Genomic DNA, 17,054 nt, shown 5'->3' with positions numbered 1-17,054 from the left:
TTACAGAAACAGCAAGATACTTTCCCTTCAGTGACCTTGCCGTGCTAGGATTTCAGGTTTGTTGTTTCAGCTACTGTACTCTAGTTCCTTTGTAAATACTCTGCTGTTGGACATGGTATTTACTCACTGCTTAGATTAAATTTCTGCTGTACCAAATCCTGGTGTAGTCTACAAAAAAAAGTCTATAAAAAATAAAACATACTACAAATTATTGCTATAGTCCCTTTACAGAAGGCTTCCGGTTCTTTATGGCTGTGGCCACAGACTTCCTACAAAAAACTTTGAAGACAGTGCATTTATGTGTGTAGTTTTTGAACTTTGGAGGGCTTTTGGTTGAGCTGTGTTTCATAAATGAGCCAAGAGCACACAAAGGGATTGTAGAAGTTGTTACCAACAGAATCCTGTCCTCTCTCTGGGAAGAGCATGCCAGTGCAATTACAACTAGCAGAAGTCATCTCTGAAGTGTAAGGAAAGAGAGAGGAGAGTATTTAGCCTGATAAAATGAAGTGCAGTAGACCAATTGCTCTAATCACTTAAATTTGAGAGGAAAATAGCTATTTCAGGCTTGAGGTTTTTTAAGAAACGCATTCAGCAAGAATTCTCAAGGGCTTTGCTTTGAAAGTGAACAGAAATGCAACCATGAGGGATAAAATTATTAGTGTGTTTTTTCCAACAAAAAGAAATAGGAGTGAAAAAGATGGAAAAATAAGAAGGTGCAGACTTCCCAAGCTTGACATCACCAGTTCAAACCAATCTGAATTAAATAGTGGCAAAAAGGCACGATGGTCAAAACTGCTGACATAAAAGCAATTGCTGTAACCGAGAATAAAGACACTGCTGAAACTAAGTAAATCATCATGTCTGAGCTCTAAAGGCAGCCTCTTGAATCTAGAGAAATCCTGCATTCAGGTGAGCTAGCCACTATTGTCTGTGATTATGGTTATGTGTATTAAGAATGTACACATATGATTTCATAATATATTTTTACAGTTTTTACTCACCCCTAACTCTAGATTATGCAAAATCAAAGCAAAGGGTGCTGTGAGCTAATTCACTGGAGAACGGACAATGTGATGCTGAAGGTGAAGCTGACTTGGCTTATGACATAGACTGTAGAGTAACTGATTGCTGTCAGTAAACATAAAGAAATTTATTTTCAGGGTTAAAGATATCGTACTGACTCAGACCTCAGAGAATGTATGATACTGGATAAGGTGTCACTTTTTTTTTTTTCCTTGCTGTCAAGGGACCAAACATAATTTATCATCCAATTAGAGAAAGAGAGCCAACGACTGGCAGACTTTGCAAAGTCTAGTGAACCTAAAATTAGATCCCTAAGCTGTGTTCTGGCTTCCCAAGCACAGCCAACCACATATGTGAATTATGTCATTTGTCTGTCTTTGGAGTAGGGTAATGGCAAGTAAACCCTTTTAGGCTTGCATTCCCACAACAGAATGTCTTAAATGTGGAAAAAAAAAATAAAAGGACATATAAAATTCATAGTTTTATTTGAACTCTGAACACCTTCTTATATTGTGAAAGCTCGTTTTTTCAGTTTTTCTGTAAGCTCCTTCCTATCGTAGGCTGTTGGTTTTTATTATATGGCACCTTGTGTATATTACTGTGCTCCAAACCTTGCTTTTAGATACACAGAACATATTTTGGGTAGTGGGAAAGGATGCTGTGAGACTAAAACATTTACCCTACTCTGCTATAGAAAATCATCTTACATGAGAATTGTGTTTGTAATTTCCTGTAAACGCGAGTCAGAACCACCCAGTTCTATCCCATGGATACGACCGCTCTTTTCGAGGTATTGCTGTAAGGTAGATGCATGAAGTGACGGCAGCCCCGCTTTGTGACCGAGCCGAGCTCAGCACCTAAGAGTTTCTGTTTTCCTCAGTGTGTGGAGAGGAAGCAGTTTGAACAGGATCACTCAAAAATACAAAAGTTCTTCAGTGTCTTTTACCTTCCCAGTAACTAATCTAACTCTGAATTGCAGTCAGGCTTGAGGTTTGTTGTCTTTCTATGTGGGATGGCTTTGAGACTTCTGGTGTGAGAAGTTTCCTTCAAGGCCCTTACGCTGTGTGGAATGTAATTGTACTGCTAAACCAGCTGGCTGGCATACCGACCACGGCTTCTTGAACTCTGCTTCCGTCTTGAGAGAAGCGCACATCTCGGCAAGAACTGAAGTAGGCTAGGAAGAGTTCAGTGTCACCTCGTTAAAGCGTAATAAGCAACAACAAAATGTGTGAGGGAGGAGAAGATCAAGGGGAGTGGAGGGTTGTCTCCACTTCCCTTAAAAGCATTTGCTTGTGTGCACTCCAGTTTAATGAACTTCTCCGTCTGTTACAGCAATATCAGATGTGTTGATATCGCACATGTTCGCACTGCTGTAGCTTGGCATACTTTAGATGGCTGTCTTCCATTCTTCTCAAATGAAAAGAGGAAACTTTCACCTTTTCTGGAATTTTCACCTCCCTACACCTGCTGTAGGTCAAAACAAATCTACCTGTCGAAAAAGAATAATAGATATTTATGGCACCATTCAAGTGAAAAGAAAAAAAAAAAAAAAACAAAAAAAAAACCCCAAAAAAGCAGAACAAAAACAAAAACCATGGAAAAAGCATTGTTGTGTTTTGCTCTGTGCAGTAGGCCGTGGTTGTCCCCTTCCAACAGCCTGGCCGTATGCTGCTGGCATTGCTGAGCCGAGCAGCTTCTCACTCCAAACTCCAGCTGCAAGCAAAGACATCCCAAACTGGAAACAAAAGGGATCCCAGCTAAACACTCAGATCCCCAGTGGAGTTTGCAGGTGCTCCGGGAAAAGAAGGGTTAAACTATCTTGCAGTTGCAGTAGTCTGCATGTGAATCTAGGCAGTTAAAAGACTGAATGAGATGTCGTTAGGTTTTATTTTAGTTTCCTTTCTGGTCATGTATTCTTGTGCAGGAGCACCTAGTGAATAAAAATGTGAATTATTATAATTGCAATTCTAATGATGTCTAGAGACATGAAATTAATTTGTAGGTCCGGCTGTATGCTTACCTCTTACAATTTTATTTCATTTTTCCAGTAGCGTTACCTGTGTTTTACAGTCTCTGGGAAATGAAGTACAGAAAGACTAAGGTGTTGTTTTCCATCAGGTGCGTAGGAAGCTAATTACTGTTCAGGTTGGTGGGAGGTTGCTGCCTAAAATCGCTTGCAAATCTGTTTAGAGTATATTGTCCTGGCTCATCTGGGGAATTGAGTGTTGCCTCTTGACTGGCAGCATGCCAGAGCACTGTCCTTTACCAAGTTCACTTACTTGTCAAAGAACTCCTTGAAAACGTATTTCAGTGTTAAGTGTATCTGTTAACACGTTCTAATGTATGATCTATTTGATGGGAATTTCGAGTTTTAACAGCTACCAAAAAAAATAATAATAAAAATCATCCTTTTTAGAATTTTTTAATGAATGAAGATGAATATGGACAGAACATAAAGAAATAGATTGAATGTGCAGAAAGGGAACACATGGTTGGTATTTGGGAAGAAGTGCTTTGCTCTTCTCAAATGACAGACAGAGTAGGGTTCCTGACGTCTCCCCACTCTGGGCTCAGAGAGCGTGGCTGGAGTCAGGTAACCCGGTACTGCCATCTCAGGATTTTGTTTACATATTATCAGAGCTTCATGACAGCTACTCAGCGATGTGGTGTTTCTGGAATGTCAGAGGAAGATGCATATAAACCCACACCTATAGAAACAGTTGCTTAAAGGCTCTCTTTATTCTCATGCTTCGTAGCAATACCACTGTTAAGCACTGAGGCATCAAAACTGGCAGGCTGCGCTGCTGTCATTCTCTTGGGTCAAATTCTGCCCCAGCGCATGACCCTCTAGAACCACTTTTAAAAGTAAACTTTGACAGAGGAGTTATCCTGTTGTTCTGGAATGTCCAGTTTCTCTCTTCCCCACATCCTCTTCTGAACTGCACAACAATTAAAATAAACTGAACTTGTACTCCTCTAAAGCATGCTTCTGAAAATAGACCCCCCAGAAACAGCCAGTACTATTGTCTCCGTGTTCTTACTCGGTGACAGATCTCCTAGATGATGGTAGCAATACAAATAATAGGTTGCCTTCGATGCTAGGATGAATTCCTTTATTAATGATGGATGGATTTGATGTTGTACTGAATTATATAATTGGCAGGTTGCAGCGGCTATTGTTTATACTCTGGAGCTGTTACCACAATTGAGGATGGCCTGTGCTGAATCTGCGACAAGACTGTTGCACAGCTGTCCAAAATATTTCTGAAAGGGAACAAACTTCACTTTTTTTTTTAAAAAAGAAATTGGGAAGGGTCAGCCTCCGAGCTTGTGTGTATGTTGTAAATACTGCTGTTTATGATCCAAGTCAGCTATGTACTAAATCCCATGAATTTTGGTGAAGTCGTTTGGCTGAAATTTGGACATCTGAGCTATGAAATTTAGTTTCAAGTCTAAGACCAGTCACAAGACTCCCCATGTGAAATTAAGTAAACGGCTTAATTTCTCAGTGCTGTCAGCTCAGGTGTCAGAGAGACACTTTCCTTTCTTCTTCTTTTTTCCTAGCCTAGATGGAAAGTTTTGGGAAGCTGATGCTGTTTGATTCTCATGTGCTGGATGCAGATGCATTAGGAGGCGCAGAAATGCTGTTGTCTTGGTCCTAGACTTTGCAAGCTCTGTGGTTAACAAGAAGTCCAAAGTGTGTCTGTGATTGTAAAATACCAGTGAGACGTCCTCTTTTTTTTCATAGCTTTGTGGGCCTATGCGTGAACGCTTCATTGTGTCTGGTAGAAAAGTGGAGCAATATGCTACCTCTTTAACGCTTGTTCAGAGGCATTTCTCCATGCCTGTCCCTTCTCCAGCCTTTAGCTCTCCTCTTGGTGTGCTTCAGTGTATCGATGCCCGGCAGAGCATTCGGCTGCTGGTGTGGAGAGATACACCAATTGCTGCTTCATGACAGCAGTTGTTAAGGTGCTCGGAAAATGCTTTAGTGTTACCCTGTGAGGCTTGAATAAAGAAACTGGGAATTCAGGGGCAAAGCAAATGTGCTTTGCAGCGAGTAGGGAAATGGGTAAGCATGGGTGATGGACAGTATCATGGGTAACTACGTTGTAACTGTCTTAAATGTCCTAGGTGAAGAAAGTGTGTATTTGTATTTTTCCCTGTGGCTTGCAACCTATTCTACTTCAGTCACAAACTGTCTTGGTAAAGGCTGTCCGCAAAAGCCTGTTGTTAAGGGATAAAGGAAACAGCAGAAAGACTGGGACCAGGAGCAGGTAGAGCGTGTGTTCATGGGTACACATGCAGGGGGAAATAGTAGATTACAAGGGAGTGGGTATTGTGCTGAACAATTGTCCCAGACTATAAGTATGTAAAAGGAGAAGACAGGAATTCCTATGCTGTGCCATTATTATTTCTGTAAACTTTTAAGTAAATAAAAATGTGCAAAATCCCCAGTATCACTGGACTCTTTAAATGCGAAAGTGGCTGTGTTCATTCCCATAATCAGCACTCATAAAATAGTATTTTCTCCCTGAACTTTGCTGGCAAGATTTATGTCCCCAGAGAGAATTCAAGGAAGTAAACACAGCAACATTAGTACTGTGGCTCTTTTGAAAGTCAGGACCAAGCAAGATGCGTGTCTTGCAAACAGGGAACAAACAACCCCAAAACTCATGAAACTCATGATGTTTTACTGCTGGCAGTGCTACAGAACGAACTCTCTTAGCAGAATGGTTAAGGCAAGTTTAGGCATTTTGTAGCAGGAATTTAATTCTCTTAGGTTCTCTAGGGTTTGCTCATAATGGTAAAATCAGGAGGCAGAAATATCAATGAGTTAATTGACTTGACAAATGGCTGCAGTCTCAATTCCATTTGTGGTTGATTATTCCTAAAGGCATAAGTACACTTGTCTCCTCCATTCCTACGTCTCTCCTGAGAAGTGTTTAGGATATTTATGAAAGTGAAAACCAAAAAGTAGCACTTCAGGCTGTCTGGCATTGTTTGAACCCTTTGAAATGAGAGGCTGCCTCTGCCATGGGCTGTTAGCTTTTGGGAGCAATCGAGCACCGAGTGACAGACTTTATTTTTAATTTCTTTGCCTGTGTAGGTTGAAGACAGACTCCAACCGGGCGTCTGTGTTAATAAAGCACTAAGTACATCATCTGATTATAACGTTCTGAATATAATTGCTGTGTGTGCTGCATAATTTAAGTTCTAACTGCACTTGCGGCTCTCATTCACCAAGCCAGTGAAGGATATAATAATATTGGAAAGAATAACAGCTCAGTACTTCTACAGTGTAGTCACGGGGGGTTGCACTTAATGAGTTTGTTTGTGATTCTTATTAAAAAATCCTGGCTGATAAAATCACAGTAGCTAAAGGTTAAGGTTATCTGTAAGATGAGTCTTTTCCTTGCAAGTCTGGATTTAATGCCCCGAGTAAGGAAGTATCTGATACTGAATGTGTATTCTGGGACGGGAGGCCTGCCAGTTCTTGCATAGGGAGATCTTAGGCAGACAGTGCATTGTGGCAGGGGAGAACAGGGCTGCTCTCGGGTAGAACGAGGAGCTCGCTGCCTGGTTTCGTCTGTTTGTAAAGTGGTTGTGTATCAGCAGAGACTTGTGAGTGTGACGAGACAAAGGCTTGGGTAAGATCGTTATTTTGGTGGTAGGATCTTGCATACCTGTTGGGCTTTACATGTGCCAGGCAAGGGTAACTGTTTGACTGCACTGTTCTCAGAGGTTTCCCAGACTTGTTTATTAGTTGACTGTGGCTTCCTGGCTGTATAGATTACTAGAACTTTAAAATTTATTTCTGCTCCTTAGTGGAAATGCAGTGAATTTTTTATTTTTTTTTTTTCCAAAAAGTATGATTCTGTCAAATATTCATTGCTAAAACCTGAGCGTTTTCTGACTAAGGAATGCTTGGTAGGATATGGAGTACACATGGTACACTTAAAGTTTCCATGATTTTCATTCCAGTTACAATGAATAGGGCAGAGCGTGGATTTGAGCTGAGGTTCCTTGCCTCTAAATCGCTGAGATTTTGCAGATGCCAGCCGACAGCCTCTTCATGCTTACCCCCTGCTTTGGATATCAAGTTGCCAAAACAAAAGGCAGCTTCCGTGAAGCAATGGTTTTAGCCAAACTTTGTTTAACAGAAGTCCTATTCTGTCTTTGCATCTTGCCAGTTTTTGATCTCACTGTTACCACACTTCAAGCAGACTAAAGTGCATGCCCTTGTCCATAGGCTCGATTCTCCAGCTATCTGGTGGGCTTCACTGCCGTGTAGTGTTTGTGACAGTACATACGTGGCCTATTGGCAAGGTGGATTCTGTGGTGGTCTCTTTTTCTTTCCCTCTGCCAAAAGGGAGTTTGATAAATCCCTCCTGTAATCTAGCAATGGAAAAATAAATAACAAGAAGTAACCCTCAGCTTACAGTTTCTGGCAGAGGAGGTTTAGGGTGGTAATAAACTGTTCTTGCTACTTGATATCACAGATGTACTCAGGTGGGCTATGAGGTCCTTTAACTAGTGTCCAAACAAAAGTAGTCAACTTTTCCTTCCATTCATGCTCTTGCAGATGTTACTGCAGCGAGATTGCTCCAAGACTTGTCAGCAGCAGCCCGCCATCAGACTTACCAAAAAACAATCTCCAAATGCTGCTACTAGAGTAATTTTGCTTGACAGTTGTTCTTGCTACTGCAACACTTCCCCACTAGCTCCTTGTTTTCCACCAGCTCAAATTCTTCCCTAAGATACAACACAGCTGTCCTTGTCCCTGCACACGGGGTGAGCAAAAATATCCTCTGAATAATCACTGTTTCATTCTACATTCTTGCCTTACGTAGAATTTATATTGCTAAATCCTGCTTTAGCTGCAGACCACTTTTCTTAATTTTGATAAGACATTTCTCAGCTCGATTACAGTTATTTTTTCAGAAGATAATCGAGCAGGAGGGAGAGTTAATTCTGTGGAGATGGTGCCTTCTCTAAGTTCAAACAGTGCCTCTCAAGGGTGTGACGAAGAAAGAAAAGCTCACACAAAGAACAACGAAGCGGGGTCCCCTACTTTCCTGCTGAAGAGTCAGTAACAACGGTCTCATCCTGAAAGGTTCCCCCCACTGACAGAAGGCTGCAACCTGCAGCATTACTGTTATTTGTCTTCATCATCTGACCTCCAAGTGTTTCCCGCTTAGGAGGTGAGGGGGAGACGTTACAGTTGGACTGGAGTATCTTACTTCAGGAGCCACAGTGAGGAAAATTGTATTGGCAAATGGCAGCTACATGCCATTCAAACTTTAATGCAGCCATCTTACTGTTTGGTACAGTGGGAAATTCTTTGTCCTCGAAGTGCAGTGAGAAAGCTGCACTTATTCTAGCTACATTAACAGCTAAATTATCAAGTGAGGTGCAGAAATATGAATAAAGAATTTTCTTATTTGAAAATTGGTTACTGGAGGCTAGTTCTCCATTTCCAAAGGTTTGTCAATCCTGTGAATTCTTTTCTGAGAGAATATTCTTAAGGGAAGTACTTTAATGCATGTGTATCCTTTCAGAACTTCCAGTGGTGTGTTGCAGGCTTGAATGCCTTAAGCATTACCCAGAGAAGGAGTGGTAATTTGAACCTTCTGAGGCAGATCTTACTCATTTAAACATGAACTGTGTTTTAGAGATTGTAATGTCTGTCCTCCCTTGTCAGATATTGCTTGGTTTTGCTAAATTTCAGACACAGCAGGAGGCTACCTTTTTATGCTCTAGTGACTTTAGCTGCAGCATTTTGACAGTCCTTGCTGTTGTACCTGGAGCAAGCTTGTGTGGTTAGCAGTGTTGCTCAGGGGTTGAAGGGTCGAGCTTTGTGTATGAACGGCTTGTTTGGGAAACTGGGATTATCTGAAAGCTTTAAGCAAATTTGTGTTACCTTCTTGTCCTTGCAGTGGTCAGTTTGCTATAGTGAAGAAATGTCGAGAAAAAAGCACCGGTGTGGAGTATGCTGCTAAGTTCATTAAAAAACGTCAGAGTCGGGCCAGCCGTCGTGGAGTAAGACGTGAGGAAATAGAACGTGAGGTTACTATTCTGCAGCAGATTCTGCATGCCAACATCATCAAGTTGCATGACATCTATGAGAACAAGACGGATGTTGTCCTCATCCTTGAGCTGTGAGTAAGGGAACTTCCTGTCCTCCTGGGTTGGATGAGGTAAATAGGAACCGGAACGGACTGCAGAGACTGCCAGAACATAGAGGCACTGTTAAAATGGAGCTGTTGTGTTCTCAGGCCTCGCAGATCTTGGCAGGAGAATTGCATGAGGTTGCTGGTAAACAGGCCCCCCAGTTCATCCATGTGCCCTGGGGATACAGGTGTGCCTTGACATCAGCTAAGGCCATTGTTACTGAGCCAGGGAGTGCTGTCGACTTGAGAACAGCTGACTAACAGGGATTACCTCATGTCTGCCCAGTGCTGCCCTGACATGAACCTTGGAGGAAGCACAAATGGCCACTGAATGCTCATTTTGGGTTTTTTTCTGCTTTCATCTCTTCCAGTACCTCTTTTCAGCCTGGCCAGGAGAGCTTTGCTCTGTGTAAATAGCATATTTGCCTTCTGGCCTTGCAACCCAATACGAGTCAAAATGGCATTGGAAGGATTACTCCTGATTATGTGACTTCAGCTTATATTGGAGAGGCTAAAGCAGAGGTTTTGTGAGAAGGGACTACTGATATCCCAAAAGAACGAGGAGTTGCTTTGGCAGAGTGAGAGCAGGACTCATACACCAGTTGCAGCAGTTTTCAGGATTACTGGTGTGCAATACCACGGGAAGATTATTAGAGTAACTGGTGTTTCAGATAGGCTGAATGTACTGAAATGTTAGATGCTACGGGATATCGTCATCACTCTAGGCAGGTCACGTAATTAATTTTGCCTTCCTCTGCTCATGCCAGGGATGCAAATTCCTCACTGAAGTCAGGAGAGGAGCTAAGTTGCCTCTCGGTACAATTTGCCAGCCATTCTGATGCATATTAGATTTGGCCTGTAGCGGCTGGGAGGTCACAGAAAGATCACTTGCTCCTCTGTGTTGCAGCTGAGTGCTGTGGGAGGTTTGGATGTCCCCAGATTTGGTAGTGTTACTGTCTGTGTGTCAGTTTGAGAGTCATTTCAAGAAAACTTTGCAGTTACCTAATGTCAATTATGGAGTTAAAAAATATCTGCCATGATAAAATTATATCACTTTTTAAAGAAGTGAAAATCACCAAGTGATTGGGTCTGTTTATACCCAAACTTATACTGGGATGATGAATTTGGATGAAACTTGGCACCTGACTTGTTGCCATTCCGAGTGTTTCATGACTGCAGAGCAGGATTGTAATAGAAGTGAGTGACTCTGTGCGCACGGATGATCGTATAGACCTATGTCCAAAGCAGCTCCTTCTGTACAGTTCATAGCGTGCTTTTGGTCTACGGTAAGGAGTTGAAAGGGATGTATTTATAGATTTATTTATTTATAAAGGGATGTTATTTATTTATAAAGGGATGGCCTAAGGGGATGATATTTGTCATGTAACGAAGAAAGAGACCCCAGTTAAGCTTTATTGGGCTGTGTCTTGCTCTTTTGTGGAATCAATATTATCTAGCTTACAGAGCTCTGAGTCTTAGAGGAACTGTGTAGATGATGACGTATCCTTTATCTCACTATTCATGGTACTGAGGTAAAGCTGTAAGCAAGGAGGCAGCCTGAGGTCTTCTACTTACTAAAATTTTTAGGTAGTAAATTACGCAATTTTTCTGTAGGTATGAATCGGGAAATACAGAGACACCATGGCTGAAGTTATGCAGACCATGTGTTCCCTAGGGCGCCTGCCTCGACCTTGTGTATGGAATCCAGGCAATGAAGATTTGATCCCCAAGTGAGATGAAGTAACCCGTAGCTTTCCAGGGGAGCCGGCATTTGGGCCAGGGAGCATTCCTGGAGATTAGTGTGACTGCTGGCAGACGGCGTATGAGTGATGATAAGCATCTGTTCATTTTTAAGTATATGTCTACAGCCAAATCTTGGTCTCTGTAGCCATGCACTGGAAAACAGGAAAGGAACTTGCTTTTTCTGACTGGCAGCTACTTTGTACTAAAACAACCTGCCGTTTCATTCCTGGCTGCTGTTTTCCCGTCCTCGCATGGCCTGACATGTTTTGTGTGTCCTGTTGTCAGGCTGTGGATTTTTGCACTTCTAGGAGGCTGGGTGCAACAGAGTTTTGACCTGATTAAGGCCACTGCATTCAGCTGCTCTACACAAATTGAGGATGATAATTATGTTTATTAGCAAATATCAAATTCTCTCTGTAAACAGATGATCTCTCCTTCTGACACTGATATCAGAGTCTCATACTCCCTGCAGCTTATCAAAATAAGCGTTACAGTACCTGGCCAACTAGTCTTACGTTAAGCTACAGTGGACTTCAGCTTCAAAAGAATGTCACCAGTATTCTTGATTAATTGAAGAAGCTACCCTGATGTTTAAAAGAGGCTTTGGCTACATGTTGACCCACTCCAAACTCACTGTGCTGGCACAGGTAGGACTATCTCCTCTTTACACAGGGGTTGATTCACAGGTGCTGTTTCTTCTGTTCGAGAGCAGGAAGAGCATTGCCAAGTCCGCTGCTGTTATGTGCAGTTTGGCAGGTATGCAGTTTTCCCTTCCTCCTGCACACTGTTCAGGGATCTGCCCTCCACAGCGTTTTGTCACCTTGCTGTTCTCTGTCTCTTAGGCCCTGTGTTCAGGCTGCTTTGCACAAACAAAAGCAGCCTAAAGGCAGGTTTGATACACCAGTCTCCTCTACAGGTGTCAAGGTCGTGTACACAAAATAAACAGCTGTTTCCAAGAAGTAAGGCAGTATTGTTGTTGGTGTTTTATTGGGCTTTGAAGGAAAAGCAAAGGTATCATTTGTTTGCTTGCTTCTTTGCCACGGGAATAAGGTGACATGGTAAATGGGAAAGAGGTAGAACCAGAGGAAGGAATTTTTCAGTAACCTGAGGTCCTTTGACAAAGGAGCATTTGCTCGTTTGCAGGTGATGGTGATTTAGAAAACACACCTCCCTGGCTGTACAGATGTAACTTGTAGTGCGGTTATGAGTGTCCTGCTGCAAAGCATTTAGTGCTGAACTGCTTTTTTTCCTGGGATTCCATGATGGCTGGCTTTTGGACTTACAAAGTCTCTTCTGTCTGAGGGTTTCTCTGAGTTCAGGTGCGTAAATTGGATAAGAATGATCCTGCACTAAACTGCTTACCACTCTCTTTGAACAGTTGACTCAGACCTGGTTTTAATGCCTGAGTCTTTCTTAATGAGGAGAAATCACATCTTTTCTACTGAATTTTCCTTTAGATTACTTTTTCAAGATCTCTGCAGCTTAGGCTAATGCCTTAGGCTACACCACAAGAGACTGGAGATTAATGTGCTGTTTGTAAAGTGCATTGATCTCTCACCTTTAGAAAATGAAATGCTCGTGTAGTTGTTGGAAAAGGGAGCCTTTTGCTGATAAAGTAACAGAAGGACTTCAAAATCCCTGAATCTTTTTTTGGTTTCCTTTTTTATTTTTACGTTGTATTCTGTACCTGGGAAGTCCCCCCTGCCTAGCCTGATTCAAGGTTAGTGTGAACAAGAGAGAAGAGGGAAAATACAGCAAGGAGCTAGCAAGTAAATCTCCTGTGATCCTCGTTCTTGCAGGCTGTGCAGTTTCTTCAGTGATGCCTGAGGTGTAGCTGGTTGCCCAGGAAGTTGCTGAGGTAGCCATTGGGGCGAAATCCCTGGTGTGCCCTGGGCAGCTCCCCCAACTCTTAAGTGACCACTCTTGGGGGCAGCAAGAGAGAAGGGGAATTAAGTACCTCCAGTCTGGGCGGCTAAACAATTTTCTGACATTCCTTTGTGTAGCAAAGCAGATTCCTCAAAAGAAAGTTGCCAGCCTCCTAGAGGCAGGAAGGTATGCTCTGACATCCTTAGTCCAGTCCTGCGTGCCAGGGGAAGGCGAGGGGAACAACTGTCACAGAGCGGCTCAGTGTGTGGGCTCTCCTGAAGTGCTGTCGTCTTTTGCTGGTGTTGGAGAGCCGGGGGCTGGGTTACCTGAGCTGTCAGTCTGGCCCGAGAGAGAACTTTTTTATTCGTAGTCCTCATTAAAGAGTTCACTTTAAGGAACAATCACTAGGGAGATTTTACAAGGTGAAAAGAGGAAGAGAGAGTAGTGTGCCTACATAGTTAAATTCCAGAAAAGTACAAGAGAAGTATCCCGGTACAACTGGCTTCCTGACCACTGGGCCATAGTGCCTGCCAGAGGTGATTTCTCAAGTGCCGTTTGAATAGAAATCATTAAGGAAATGGGACTTGCCTGCTCTCTGTACACAGATTTCACCAAGAGACTACCAGGTGTTACTTACAGATTTCTTTACTGGCTTGTCACAGTGAGCTGTAATAATTTTTAAAGTAGTGAACCAAGGCCCCTAAACCTACTGCAATAAGGAAAAGAGACACTGTTCCCTGGCTCCTGAAACGCACAGGGTAAAACAAAACCTGTCCCACAAGGCTGGTGGTAGTGCTGAGACCTTGGATACGTGTCACCTAAAAAGAAATCAGAGACCAAGTAAGAGTCTCACAGGCTGAGTAACTGAGATTAATAGGAGAGACGAGGCGGCAGCCAGAGACAGTTGTTGCAACATGCTCCTGGGTCATATAAGTTCATTTTTGTTTGCCAGCCATTTAGCTGTAACAATTAAAGCATCAAGTGACTTCTGCCCAGGTGAAGTGAGGTGACTTCTGCCTGGGTGAAGTGTCCTGCCTGATGTTGCTTAGAAAGTTTCTGACTATGTGGTAGCTGCAAAAAAATACCCAGTCGTCAATACGCAAGTCAACAAGCCCTCTGTAAATGTCTGCCTTTGGAACAGCAAGGTATGGTGTCACCCACAGCAACAGTAGAAGCTGGGAAATAAGCCCAATGTCTCTGTGGCTTTTGATGTGTTGTTCTCATTTGCAGTTGACTTCTATTTGCAGTTTTTGTAGCTGTTCACAATAACTCGGAAAGAGGCAGCGCAGGGATTCGCCATCTTGTTATCACAGGTGTTGTATGGGAGCCTGGGGTCAGACACAGAAGACCTCTGCAGTGCACAGTGTGATCTAACTTCTCTGAGAGTCACAGCACTTAGTTAACTCCAAGCATTTGAACCTACCAGTTGTTTTACAGGTATTTCATCAGAGAGCAGAGCCAAAAGCTGGTTTTGCACAATTGACTTTTGGATCTCTCAAGTCTTGTGCTTGCACTCTGAATGGTGAGCACAGATGGGGGAGGTACACCTGGGCCCAAGAGCAGCAACTGCTTTGTGGGTGCCCCCACAGGTAAATTTGAATGAGAATAAATCAATAAGATCAATGACAGTGTGAACTGGAAACAATAAGTGTAAACACAATTATTAATAACTACTGCAAACAATGCCCAATTCAATATCTAGCTCATACGGTTTCATAATATATAGAAATACCGCACGGGAGCTCTCAGTAGAAGGCACAAAAATGAAAATAGGAGTCTTGTGTGCCAAACATACATGGAATGTATTTCAATTTTGATGTGAAAACTCATAGTAACTAATAGCACTTCCTTGATTTGGGAAAACAGTTTTAGGTACCTTCCCAGCTGCTACAATTACAATCTGCTTTCTTCTTAAAAATTCAGCACAAAATAAATTCTTTCTTGTCCGTTATGTCAGGCAAGAATCTGTATTAGAGCAACGTGATGGCGGTTCTGGAAAGAAGAGAAATTCTGTTGGCAGATCTTAACTGCTTCATGTTTCTGATGGCAGCCGACAAGAGAAGTAATTCTTTAACAGTTGCTGACTGTTACAACTTGTTCCGTTTCCTCTGTCTCATCCACAGTGAAAATGTTGAAAAATAGCAGTAGAAGTGGTTAACGTCAAAGTCTACCTATTGAAATATGTACATGTCTGTAGATTTACCAAACAATGTACCTTTGGTCCTCTATAATCCTTGATGAATCAGACCTTGCAGCATCAATGAATTAGGGAAAGCTAGCCCTTAATTTACAGGGGAGAGAGCTGAAGCCACAAGGAGATTTTTGGCACATACGAGGCCAGAACACAAAGCTCTAGATTGTCTCAAAGAGTGGCCTTTTTCTAACTGTATGGAGGTTTTTTGCCACTTCAGTTTTTTGTGCTTACATTTAGTTTGTGTCTTACAATGCAGCAGATAACAGGATGTTTTCTGGTGTGTTTTGCAGAGTTTCTGGAGGAGAGCTTTTTGACTTCCTGGCACAGAAGGAGTCTTTGAGTGAAGAGGAGGCAACTAGATTCATCAAGCAGATTTTGGATGGTGTGAATTACCTTCACTCTAAGAAAATTGCTCACTTTGATTTAAAGGTAAAGATTTAGACTTGTTGTTGTTTATTAATGACAGACTGTACCTTCTAAAATGTGTTTAATACCTGTATTTAATAACGTGCCTAAAATAATAGGTAAGATGCCTCACAGCTGAGCGCTCCAAGGAAGACAATCTCCTTTTTGGTAACTTTTGGATAGGCTTATGTATTTACTGACTGAGAAGAAGAAATTGCAAGTCTTCATCCTTCAGCTGTTTGTGGTGTCATCCAAAGCAGGCTGTTTTAAAACATAATAAAAAAATTATGATGGACAGAAGCAATGCATTTTTGGGAAGAGGAGGGCCAGGTCCAGCTACAAACAACTGTTGCTGTTTCCATTCCCTGCTGGGTTTAGAATTACATGAGACGTGTATGTCATCCAGTGCAGTTTGGGTAACAGAAAGACTTCTTGCTTTCTCAGCTGCGTGGGGCCTTGAAAGCGCATTGCACAGAGCGCTCTCCCTACCGTATCGGGTGACATCTGTAGCTTTGGTCCCTGACTTTGGTAGCAGTACAACTGGCCTAGGCAATACAGAAGAGAATGACTCTCTCTCCTTTGGATTGTGGCCTGCCTGTGTGAATGTGCTTCTCTGAAGCTGTGAGTCTGTTGTCCTTGGGAATGAAACTCCTGAGACTACAAGAATGTGCTTGCTCAGTAGCAGAATCATAGCTATAGAACTGGCTGCCTCAAACACTGCTGCTTCCAGAAATATGTTCAAAATGCACTTACCCGCTAGAAGAAAGTAGGATAAAACAGAGGAGGGAACTGTTCTAAAATGAAGGAAAAAGGAAGAAACTACTGCTAGATTACGTGTTCCTTGTCCTAATTTTAAATATATGTTAGTTTATTACTAATTAGATGTGTGCTATAAATAGACTCCTCCCAGATTCTCAGGATTTGTATGCTGGTTCCTTGTGCTAAATGTGTGCCTAATGCTGTCTTTGTCTTAAATTCTTGGCCTGGAGTCGATGGCATATATGTGGTCCTTGCAAACGTTGCAAATCACATCTAACCTAAGAAACTGGTTAGCAGACTGCCATCCAAATCTTCATGGGGTGCATGTGAAAAAGCATAGGAGATGTGTGAACATATAAAGGATGTGCACTTGATTTTTGAAATTACTACATGAATCCAGAAGCCAAAGTTTTCACTCTGTAATAGCAAATGGTGTAATATCCAGTGGCATGGAATTATGGTGAGAATATAGGTGCAGCTTTTTCTACACTGATCTCTAGCTGCTCATTTTGATGTTTAATACTGGTATTGTGAGGTGGTCAATGAAGATGTTACAAGAAATGCAAGATAGAAATCAGAAAGGATAAGTAAATAATTTCTCTGATGGTGTATATCAAATGACCTAAAACATGTTCACAGAGTAATGGTGGGTTTCATAGGACTGGGTTTGGAGTTTTGCTAGCGTTAAATTAGACAGGTATTTTTAAGCAGTCATATGATTAGATAGAGGCTGATTCATAATTATCTTGTGGCTTGACCGGGCTCCATCGACCACAGTGGAGCTACAGTGCCTTACACCACCTAAGGAATAAAACAGTCCAAGAGGTAGTGACTGTGACTTTTTGCCATTTCAGTCTGTTCTGTCTGCTCTAAACAAGCTTACATCATGTATC

At 42.1% G+C, this 17,054-nt stretch overlaps 1 protein-coding gene across 8 annotated transcripts in view; it reads left to right on the top strand.

Moving 5' to 3' along the window:
- DAPK2 (death associated protein kinase 2) overlaps window positions 1-17,054 on the top strand; it is a 50,293-nt gene that overhangs the window by 15,105 nt on the left and 18,134 nt on the right. For 6 of the 8 annotated variants that reach the window (XM_075431958.1, XM_075431957.1, XM_075431950.1 and 3 more), the window contains 2 exons: window positions 8,961-9,182; window positions 15,288-15,426. In XM_075431958.1, coding sequence (XP_075288073.1) covers window positions 8,961-9,182; window positions 15,288-15,426 — 361 coding nt within the window. Of the gene's footprint in view, window positions 1-3,071; window positions 3,142-8,960; window positions 9,183-15,287; window positions 15,427-17,054 lie in introns of all 8 variants that reach the window. The other 2 variants (XM_075431953.1, XM_075431956.1) reach the window with 2 other exon arrangements.

Source organism: Opisthocomus hoazin, chromosome 10 (assembly GCF_030867145.1).
Source record: "Opisthocomus hoazin isolate bOpiHoa1 chromosome 10, bOpiHoa1.hap1, whole genome shotgun sequence".
Lineage (NCBI taxonomy): Eukaryota > Metazoa > Chordata > Aves > Opisthocomiformes > Opisthocomidae > Opisthocomus > Opisthocomus hoazin.
The sequence above is the reverse complement of the archived record's forward strand: the minus strand, read 5'-3'. Positions and strand labels throughout refer to the sequence as shown.